This window comes from Haliotis asinina, chromosome 6, assembly GCF_037392515.1.
Source record: "Haliotis asinina isolate JCU_RB_2024 chromosome 6, JCU_Hal_asi_v2, whole genome shotgun sequence".
Taxonomy (NCBI): Eukaryota; Metazoa; Mollusca; class Gastropoda; order Lepetellida; family Haliotidae; genus Haliotis; species Haliotis asinina.
The window spans coordinates 17,090,707-17,102,281 of NC_090285.1; the positions used below are offsets into that span (position 1 = coordinate 17,090,707).

At 39.3% G+C, this 11,575-nt stretch overlaps 1 protein-coding gene across 1 annotated transcript in view; it reads right to left on the reverse strand.

Annotated features, from left to right (window-relative positions):
- The window catches only part of LOC137286977 (pyrokinin-1 receptor-like), a 32,456-nt gene extending 26,298 nt beyond the window's left edge, over window positions 1-6,158 (reverse strand). The window contains exons 1-2 of the mRNA XM_067819042.1: window positions 6,001-6,158; window positions 2,468-3,476 (exon numbers count right to left, since the gene is read on the reverse strand). Coding sequence (XP_067675143.1) covers window positions 2,468-2,753 — 286 coding nt within the window. The 5' untranslated portion in view covers window positions 2,754-3,476; window positions 6,001-6,158. The remainder of the gene's footprint in view (window positions 1-2,467; window positions 3,477-6,000) is intronic.
- Window positions 6,159-11,575: the final 5,417 nt, after the last annotated feature.

Here is an 11,575-nt window from a genome sequence, read left to right on the forward strand (position 1 = left end):
ATTACTACTACAAAAATCACTCGCGAATGCTATGTCGTTTACAGTGCAAAGACTCGAATATCTCCGAATTGTTTCCCAGAATGAGACAAAGCAATCATGATCATATGTTTGAGGTTAAGTTGAAGAAATCACAACGCAGGTTAAGCTATACACGTTTGTTCTATGAAAATGCACTACAAATTCGGCACTGCGGATGGGGACTATGTTAGACATCCTGTCACTTGTCTGCTACGTACGTTTCAAACGAATTCACCAGGAACATGAATGCTTGCAATTTTCCCTGAGAATGAGTAATGATTAAACATAGGTATCAATACTTCAATAAGATGCTGTATACTCTTTCCTACCCCTCAGAAACTACATGCAATCATTGATATATCCCTGAGTCCAATACGAATAACTCACACACTGGTACAAATAGATTTCACTGAAAGGGAGTTTTCATTATTACGTACTGAAATTAGGAACCAGTCCATACAGCAAGGTTTTGCAAGGAATACCAAACATTCAAACCAGTTTAGTGTGAGAAGTAATATCTATCAACAACTCAGCAACACAATTGAGTCATGGACTCCCAGAAACCATAGTCGAATCACGTGGCACCTTGTCTGATCCCAATGCTTCGTTTCACCTTCTCGGATCAAAGTCTGTGCGATTGATGACTCTTCTGGCAACCGTGGACAAGCAGCCCAGAGTCCGATAGGTTAGTCTTCTCATCAAACCATGCTGCTGATACTTGTATTTATTCAATAAGAACACGCCTGCTAATTCTGCGATGAAAGTGAAGTTCTTAAAGGAGACATATCGAGTTCAGAAGGCCAATCCTGACTTGGAAGCGATGAGCTTGTGTAAACAACAGAACATAGGAAGGAGATGTCTGGGCGCTACTCGTTAGTCATTGGGCGCGGTGGAATAACATAAAATACGAGCAGTAGTAATCTTCATCCATTAACGACAGGATCAAAAAGTGTTTAAAGGACGAGCGTGAAGAAATTCAATTAGAAGTACACAACGTTTCAGAATCAAAGGTGCATTTAGGGAGGATGTGAATTTTTTAAAAAAAACTTTGCATCCGCTGCCGGAAGCTGAGTACAGATCTCTTGTATCGGACTTACCATTGACTCTAACGTATCTGTCACTTATAAAGTAACACTGATGACACTTAGTTTTTATTAACGTATCTTAAGCATAAGTACCCTATTAAACCATTTTCGTGCACTGCATACCTTTATTCAATATAATTCCGGAATACCCCACCCATGCTTTATACTCACCTAGGTTATCAAAATTTGTTCCCTTATGGCCATTTATTTAAGTGTAGTTAAATGGACAGACGAGATATCGCTAAAAGAAATTTCTAGGTGGTTTCAGCCGTTTTCAGAGTTTTGTGATATAAAACATGAGGTCACACCGACTATGACTATTGATTTCGATATTGTGGATCCATTCCATGAAGCCCCCCTTGTTGAAGAGGTGCTTTAGCTACTGGTTGTGACGTTTATCACTACTCATGAGAATATCGTTAATAATCAGTAATGATATTCTAAACGAGTGTAAGAAAGATATTGATCCTGACTTATCTTTTGTTTTTGACCAGGGATGGTGTTTTTGTTGTAGATAGATTTTGAAAGCGTGTGCCTTATATTCAACTGCCGATTAAAGCATATATATACCTGATTACTCAAAATGAAGTACGCAAGAAGTGGTACATTCCGTGGTGATTAAGGCAAAGTTGCTTTTCGATGTTGAGAGTTTGCAGTGTTTCGGGGAATTCTCTGGGTTTAATAACCGTACCGTTTTGGGCAAATTCTATATACCGATGATTACTTTGCAAATGAAAACACCGTTTCACGTTTCAGGATATTTTCTCACTGAAAGTAAACCATTCTATCACAGGTGTGTATTAAGATATGTTGACTCAGAATTGAAACAAAATTAATTTAAAACAGTTTTATTCTACCGTGTTAATTGTCGTGTTTATCGTCACATCATCTGAGGCATAGGTACTGTGCTGGAAGTATTGGTACGAGAGTAGATAACCTCGTAAACACGGACATAGTGGAATGATTGGAGTGAAAAGGCCAGTCAGCATGACGCACAAGATAAAATGCTCAGGGATATTTAGTGAAATTAATTTCACCTTTATCTCAAGCCTCGGCGGATTGATCATTTGTGGAGACGAATTGAACTTTAGTTTTTCTTCAACAAGTTTCGGAATCGTTCACATCCGGTGAAGGGCAAATGTGTTTTTAAATCTTTGCCGAGACAATGCTATTGTGAATGGGAAGTGTTGTTTGTTTGTTATTTAACTCCAAAGTCATGTGACTGACATTTTATGTAAATTTGATACAATGTTAGCGAACCTGATAACCTGATGTTAAACGTCCTTTACGTTACATGGGTTGCTGAAGCCCAGTTTGACCTGACAGTTTGAACCCCCCGAGAAAGAACCGAGCAGTTTACTCACCGAACAGCAGTAGCAAGAGGTCTGACACCGCCAGACTGAAGAGGTAGTAATTCGTCGTCGTCTGCATGTAGGAGTTGCGGGCGATGACGACGCACGTGCAAACGTTGCCGATGGTACCAGAGATGAAGATGAGGCTGTAGATGATAGTTAGGAGGACGCCTGTTGTGCTTCCCATGTTTTTCGAGCCAAGGTTGGTAAGGAGATAGTCGTCGAGGGAGAAGTTGCTCACGACATCACTACCGTTGCTCATATTGAGCACAACGGACACACTACCGATCACAGACATCGTAAATATTCTTTACGATGCCAACGACTACGCATCTATCTGAAATGCCTTCCTAGAAGAAAAGATTAACACACCAATGGAGACACACAATTCTTTTGCACAAATTGCCTTGGTTTATGGCCCGGTTTGACATTGGGGTTATTGCAACTGTATATCACAGTTAACCATGGGATAACTGATCGTGAACCAAAGCCGCAGTGTCATCCAATTCCGAGACCAGTAATGGCCCACAGCTATTATGTGTCGACACAAATGGAATTCACATTAACGCAAACCGGCTTCTGAAAGACGTCCTTCCCCGGATGCACCTTTAAACTGTCAACACAAGAATGTATTCAACTAAGGTTTGATATTATTTTGCCCAAGTGGATGTCATTCTGCTTTCATTGGCCACGACTGACGCACACACCTCTCATGTTCTTGAGACAAGTCATAGAAGCTCAGCATAAGAGACAAGGACTGACTTTGTACACACATTTCCCATTTGGATGAGGACCGCATCCGTCACTGAATGTCTCAATCTTGTCGCCAGAAGGCTAAACTCTCCTTACTTACAGACTGGCTGCGGTAGACGGAGAAATTACACAATTCTTCATGCGACGATGGGCCAATAGCTCTCTTGTGAAGATACAAGTGTGGAGAAAGTAGGCAGCATGAAGTTATGTGCTTACGTCAGCAGTTTGCGTTGGTGTTGTACGTAATGTCTGTTGTTGACAACTGCAACTGAAACACACGTTCATTCATCACTTATCGTATTCATTAGTGCGAGCACCAGTCTGAAATGATAACGTTTAATGTACACAGACCAGCGTAGATTCTTCAAAGAAATACGGGCTAACTACAAATCCAGACCCCTGTTCCTAGATGGTAGAGAAAGCTTTGAAAATGGAATTAGGTGAAATGTGGTAGGAAAACAATTGCTAATATAATAGTATATATTTTACACAAGATGAAAACAAAGTATTCAAGATACTAACTTTGCATGGTGTAAGGTCACTGTCTTAAACGTAAGATACGACATGGAATCTCTGGAAAAAGACGTTACTTTCCTTTAACATGTTTTGAAAGGAATTGACAGAATTATGACAGTGTGGACGGACTCCCCTTGGATGTTACATCTGAAGGTAAGTCAATACCGGTAATATCTTTTTATGGCGTGTCTGGTTTTTTGACAAAAAAATCAATGGATAAACTCAAATGGGATAATGTCACAGCTTAATAACATCAGTGTATAAATCTCTGTTTAGTGTTATATCAGCCAGTGCCTTCAGGAATATCCATCATATTGCTTCTCAGTGTGATTATGTTTGGTCATACGATTTCACGACTTGCGGATAAAGGACGGGTGGGTAGCGCAGTGCTTACAGAGTTGATTCCGCACATGGGTAACCTGTGTGTTGACATTTACCTGACATCGGTTCAAACCAATCAATTTGATAAAGCAATACGCATTTACGCCTGTGGCAACAACATGTGTTCAAGCTGGACAGTTATTTATTGGGATTTGGTTTTTGTTTAACGCAACACCCAGCGATATTCCAGCTACATGGTGTGTAAATGATCGAGGCTTGACAAGTGATCAACAGCATGAGCATCGAACTTCGTAACGCCAGTCGCCTCTTACTGCAAACATAGGTAACTGAACTGAAATGTAATAGTGTTTCATTAGCACTAAGATTATGCTACATCAATAATTATTCACAATAACCTATATGATACGTTTCGCTAACAACAAAAAGTATGTATTATAGTTCAACAGGAGTTAAGTGTTAATTGGTTGCTTCTCAGTACAGCCTATACTGGATGAAATAAGTGAGGAATACAATGCTGAACTATGTCCCTTGTAATACCATATTTATGAAACGAGTGAATGGTTCGGTATCTAACGAAGGCGAGTTAGATACCGATACCCATACTGATATCATTCTCTCCGCAAGGTATAATACTATTGTGACAGCATTGTGACGTCATCACGCGACGTTATTACACAATGTTTAATAACTTTGTAAAATTATTAAAGACTGATATCATCAACGGTAATGGTGTTTTCGTGACTGATATTTCATCAGTGGGTCAATGGACAATAGATCATGATTCACAAATAAAAAAATTACACAAATCCCCAACTATTTTCCCCAGTAAATATAATGAAACAAACACTGAACCCATGACTTCGGAAGCAATTGATAGGATACTGGTACAATGGAACATTCCGCAGACACCGGAAAAGATAAATGCAATGTTTTGAAGCACACTTGACTGCATGGATAAATTTCATGTCTTGAAGCCTTACAATTAGCGAGAATCCTGCTTTAGCTTTTTCACAGTGTTCTCTTTTCCTAATGTATCGGAATAATTGATGACCAAGGCAGACAACATTTTTCACTCATGAAGTCACTTAGAAATTTGGTTTGCGTCTATAAGAGTTTAATCTTAATGAGCTCGGTGCTTGTGGGTGAACACGTCCTGAAGGATCTTGTCACAACTGCTTGCTCTACGAATGGGCGCCATTGATTGCATGTGTAGAATGTAAACAAGCTGCCACTTCTTCAGCGCTTCGCCGACACTGTCTAATTTACGATCATCGTAACTCTAGGATCGTTTTCTGCTAATGTGGCTTGTGCCTCGTTTCTCAAAGTGATCTTAGTACAACGATTATCATATGTGTTAAGGTATACGAATAACGATCGCTTTCACACTAAAATCGCTTTATGGACACAGGCCCTCGGGTTTTACCAGAAGGCAATTCCACCTCGCTTAAATCAATTATTGCAAGAGATGAATAATTTGCTTGCTCAAAATATATTTATATGTAGAAACATTCAGGCACTTTAATTCAACTCTCTTTGCGACATTATTCAAAACGCTTCAGAATAATCAGTCTTGAATATGATTCCATATTGCATGAGGGCAAAATATTGATGAAATTGAAAAGACAAGCTCTGCAAAAATTAGCAATATCATCAGTTCCTCCAGACAATGTACGTAAGCCCCGCCACTCACCCAATTTCATCACAAGGGTATGTATGTGCTCCCACAATGACAGTGTTACATGATAGTGTTACATGACAGTGTTACATGACAGTGATCATTCAAAGAACTGAATTTGTACCACACAATCCAGTGAAATAAGCAATAATGCAAGCCGTCGGGTTGAAAGCTATTCCATCAACCAGCCGCAGTTAAACATATGTGATAGAATATCGTATATAAAACCATAATTCATGAAGAGGCAGAAACATCATACCATTCCAATGGGTGGTCCTGATTATGTCCAATTCGGGAATAAAGGCCCATGAACATTAACAAACATCACCTTGAAGTTGACCGAACATTGCACTTAAACAATGTTCTTTAACACGAAAGCACTTGCAAAACTTAAGCGTAAAGAGGTCAACACATTGTCACTGGTCTTGGTCCTGGGGCTACATGTCACATACGTCCTGCTGGCAGCTCCTAACGCACAGGTGACTCTATTCCAACTGAATAAGCTTCACGGATTTGCTGGAGAGAGCGTGCTGTGAAAGTGCTCTGAATCCTTGGTACACTAACCCCTCCAACCATATTGCTAGAACTAATGAGGTGCACCACTAACGCTCTGGTAGTTCATCGACTGACAGGTCCGACGCGGAGTGATGGTTGATAGGCAAGATACTAGTGGCTGCTTCGCCGTAGCGCAGTCCATTATGACGCAAGTTGACGACAGAAGTTGAGAGTGGGCTGAACGTAATGCTGGGCTTGTAATCGCTTGTTGACAACATTGAAAATTAAGTAGCTATTGTAGTACTAAGTCTGAAAGCTTTGATTATCGCTTAAACCCGCTGATATTGCACGTCTACATTGTACTGATAATATTGGTATATAGTTGTAGTGTCGGGTTACATGTTCTGATGGGAGTTTGTGGCACAAATGTTTCAAGAACTGTTGTAATTTACAACCATTGACTGAGTATGTTGATACGGTGATGTACGATTCGATAATGTTGTGCTGGCAGTAGCTGACATCAGGGGCGGATTCAGTGAGTGAGTGAGTTAATACTTAACGTCACATCGGCAATATTTCAGCCATATCGTGACGAGGGTTTCGGATTCAGAGCGAGTTGGGGTGCGCACCCCGAATATTATTCCCCGATGAATATTTCCCCCTAACTTCCCCGAAATCCCGAATCCGCCCCTGACTGTCAGATGAAAAATACTGAGGACCGAACTGTGAACTACGTCTATCCATACTTTTGGTGGTGGCTTTATATGAAAGAAACAAATGTATATAGTTGTTAATAGAATCATTGCTTTGGTCCTTCCACCCGCACTGTTTCGGGGGACTCCTTACATCCTAATTTTCATAGCTTTTGCAAAATTCAGATGTCAGCCCAAGGCCAGCTCTTTTGAGTAGGCCTTCAAGTAATCAAGTAATCAAGAACCAGACAAAACAGTAATTGACATCAAGAACATCGATCATAAGGTAATTAAGATGCCAAGACATGCCATGGGCGAAGCCAGAAAGTCTATTCACCCGATCCATACAATTAGTCGCCTTTTATGACAAAAGTGTATTCTTTGTATGGATCCCCAGGGAAGGTCTTTATGGGAATAATATGTATCAGTTAGCCAATAGTGATCACAATTATTGTATTTTATGAATATTACTAACTTTATTTATCTATACTAATGTCTCATCAGTTTAGGAATTAAATACGTTTGAGAGTTATTATTTTTGTAAGCGTTAGCAATGCACAACAATAATCATTACCCCAGGCTGTTATTGTTGTTGAGTCAATTTGCCAGATGTTTACAACATTGTATTTTTCATCATCTCAAATTATAGCTACGTTTTCCTACATTTGCCAGCGGCTGAATAGATGATATAAATCCAGCTATGGTTCATGCAAATAGCAAGGGCACTGTAAGTCCGAATGGTCGCTAGTATGCTGATCAACTTTCAGTAGCTGGTGATCCCAACCCAAGTTTATATTGTGTTGTTCTCTTTAATAATATCGGTTTCCATTTTATGCTAGTTTTACCTTATCTGTGATACTCTAGTCTTATACTGTTTTCGTCAAAAGTTTTTTTCTTGTTTTATTTTGTCTAATATGTATTTAAATTTCTAATTTTATTGATCTTTAGAATGATTGGAGATACACATGATGTATAAATTAACAAATTCACCTCGGGGTTATTAAATTTACAGATATAACAAGTAATTATGAAGTTATGACGTCAGTAATCGAGGCGAATTGTACTTGATGCGTGCATTCATTGATGCAGATTACGTCCCAACTCAGTACTGCTGAATTAAGGATTAGATGGTTGATAAGAGTGTGGAATATGAAGAATACGGACACTCTCAGGTCAGAAATGATCAGCGGTGATATGGCAGCGATATGCGAAAACTCGGATGAATTTGTTGACCACTGGCAATATGATGAAGATGTAGGAACGCCCCTCACTTAGTTCGATGACCCAGAATGCTCCAATTTGCACACGGTAACCATGCTATCGTCATCTTATTATTCGGCTCTGGAATCAACGAGGGGAAAATTGATTCTCCGAGCAAATCTTCTCTGCTCCCAGACAACGACTGGTGTTCGATCCCACGATGCGTCATTCCACGGGAACTTGTTACCATGGCTAACACTCTGGGATAACACAAGGTTAGTCTGCATGAAAAAAATAAATGTTTCCCCGGCGCATATTTTTCAAAAGTGACGAGGGCGGTAGGATATTTTTTTCATTGGTAGAATATAATGACAAGGGAGGAACACAGTTTTATTTCCTTTCGCTCAGAAATACATCTTGGGAATTTTAGCACGTGTTAATGAGGTGTAGTGTCACACTCGTTCTTACAGACACTCATTCCTATAGTGGACAAATGGATAATCGGGACGCGGCCAGGTCAAAGTTAGTTCTTTTAAATGACAATAAAAATGTAATGTGGACACATGTCACTGACGCACCGATGCCCGAGACACATTTCGCTTTTTTTTTAAACGTAGCCTTGGTTTGTTTGTTGTTGCGCTCATATTCCAGTTATATTGAGGTTGTCTGTTAATAACAGAGCCTCGACCAGACAATACTGTGATCAACAGCAGGATCATCGATCTACGCAACTGGATCACGATTATATATGTCAAGCAAGTCAGCAAGCATAAAAATCTGATCCTGTGAATTTCCTTTTGCGGCACGCATGGGTTACTGAAGTTCTAACCTGGATCTAACTTGGATCTTCCTATATTTTACATATGTTACTTTTGAACATTTTCTTATGGGCATTGTGTATTCGTAGTTTCGGCCACGTGAGACTTGACAATTCACACTCTCAAGATGAGTACTCAAAGTACTGCAAAGCACTACCTATAGTGTGTTCGCAGTGACAACGTACAGATATATATCACTTTAGGCAAATACATAGAATAAAGTGAAAATAAGACAGCGAATCCTCATAATTCTATGTCAATTGCCTCATAATTCTTGCCAAATGAACATTTAAATCTCAGAATTTTATTCAACTTATGGTAAAAGTTTAATAAACGATCATAGTTTAAAATCGCTTCATTTGTTTATATTCAAGGTGGTTTGCGCATTAAATGAGAAGAAGTAGGGATGGTTTAAGTTAACGCTTATCACGTAGCGCACGTACATTCGTTTCTTTGTTCTAAGTACTGCGGTTATCTCCATGTAATACAAACCAATAACGATTTGAATCTATGATTATTTGTAAACAAACTTTTCTCCCAAGCTGAAGAAATTTCTTTGACTTAAATTTTCAGTTGGCAAGGTAAAATTATGATTTACAATCTTCTTTTCACTTCACTTGTTTTTGTTTAAGGTGAAATTCATCCGCACGTTTTCATTGCAAACAGACTACCTGCTGGCAGACTTCCATCTTATCCAATCCAACCTTTGATGAGAGATTTAAATCGCAGACTTTGCGAGCTGAGGCGAGGTGCCTCAATTTGAGAGTGTCGGTTCTATTCCCGGATGAAACTCCAAAATTAGAATTCGAATTTGTACTTTATTGGGAAAGTGTAGCCCTAGATATAACATATGCAACATTAGACTACTTCCTGCAAGGTGTTTTATTAATAGCTTTAGTTTTGTTTAGCTGTGGCACTTTACACTTGTCAGAGGGTTACATAATATGCATGGTCAAGATTGCCAGTTGTCAGACTTCATTTCTTGCGGAATAAGTAGGGAATGATAATGTTGGATTGCTGAGTTGGTGTGCTGACGAGTAACCACCTCAGTCTAAGTGTTGGATTCCTTGATGGAACTCAAACAGGCCCAAAATACCTATACTTTATTGAGAACCTATACTTTATTGAGAAACTGTAGTCCCAAACATAACATGTTCCATCCGTTTCTAAATAGCATTGTGTATTCAGCTTATACGGATGAATGAACCCATACTAGGACACATATTAGACCCTATTCCATGAACCACATAGGTTCAGAGCTAACCCGATGTCCTAATCACGATAAGACGTCCATTCAGACAATACCATGTACATCCTTACTGTAAGGATATTATACTGCGGGAAACGCCGTTCGAAAACAGAGATAAGCGAAGGTTATTGCTTTGCGTCTGGGTCGAATACAGCCAGGCAAAGGATGGCAGCTTGTTTCAGCATTTCTTCTATGGATAAGGGCTTGCAAAACAGAAAGAAACAAGAGTCGGATAACTTATTATGAAGACAATATGTATTTATTTCCTACTGGTACGGTTATCCCCTATAGAAATAGAGCATTTTAACATTTATTACAGAGACGTATAATCATATTCACCATTCCAGTGTCTTGTTTACAGCCAAATTGCCGGGAGATACGGATATAAATTCTAGAGGTAATTGTTATTTTGTTTCGCTATGGAATCTGATATATTTTTTAATAACTGGCATTATCAACGTTGGGATCGTTTCACAATATGGTTACCCTGATTAGTATTGGAATAAATGTACGATATATTGGTTTCTTGTTGAACCTCGTATTCGGGACCAGTGCAGCTATAAGACGGCAGTCTGAATATTCTGCCTCAGGGAGTTTAGTTGTGGATAATTTGAGGGAATAAGTAACTCCGCAGTCACACCGTGACTTGTGCATTTAGGCATTAATATTTATAAAGCGCGCTTTCCACAATGGAAAGTGTAGATAGATTGACATTGAGCTAACGCTGTTTTTTGGTTTTTAAATTTAAGTATAATTTTAATTTTACATACGTTTCCGATGTTGTAGATGTCCTTTCGGGTGTCAGTTAGTTGGTAATTGTATGGATGTGTCGAATACTAGATAAATCCACATCTCTGTCCCTAAACGATTCGAGACAACGTGAGGTCTCACCGTTCTTTCAGTTATCAGTTCTAGCATCAAAGAATCCTAGAGAAGCAGAGAACCCGAAGCCTTAAATAGTGTTCTTTTTGTCATCAAGTCCAATTTTCCTCTCCATTGATCCCGACGACATCGTCTTCACGTGCATCAACAGGGGAGGAAGTAATAAGAGGCTGTGCAGGGCGTGTGAGCAAGATTCTTTCTTCTTTTTCAGAGTATGAAACACGGTTGTATTGATGTGTAGGGAAGCTACCAGATTATATTGGATCATATCTTCACAATTGTGTGGACAGTAAACACAATCTCTAAGGTTAAACCTGCAAATAACAGTTGATCGATGCTTATTTGACATGCGTTGAGGTGACGTCTGATTGACATCTGCTTAGGTTTGGGCAGGTTTCCATGGAGGCGTTCAAAGAAAATGAACTCATTCGTTTGAAAACATGCAATTTAGGAAAGTAGAGCATATCGAATTTTTGTTGATAACGAGTGTTGATTATG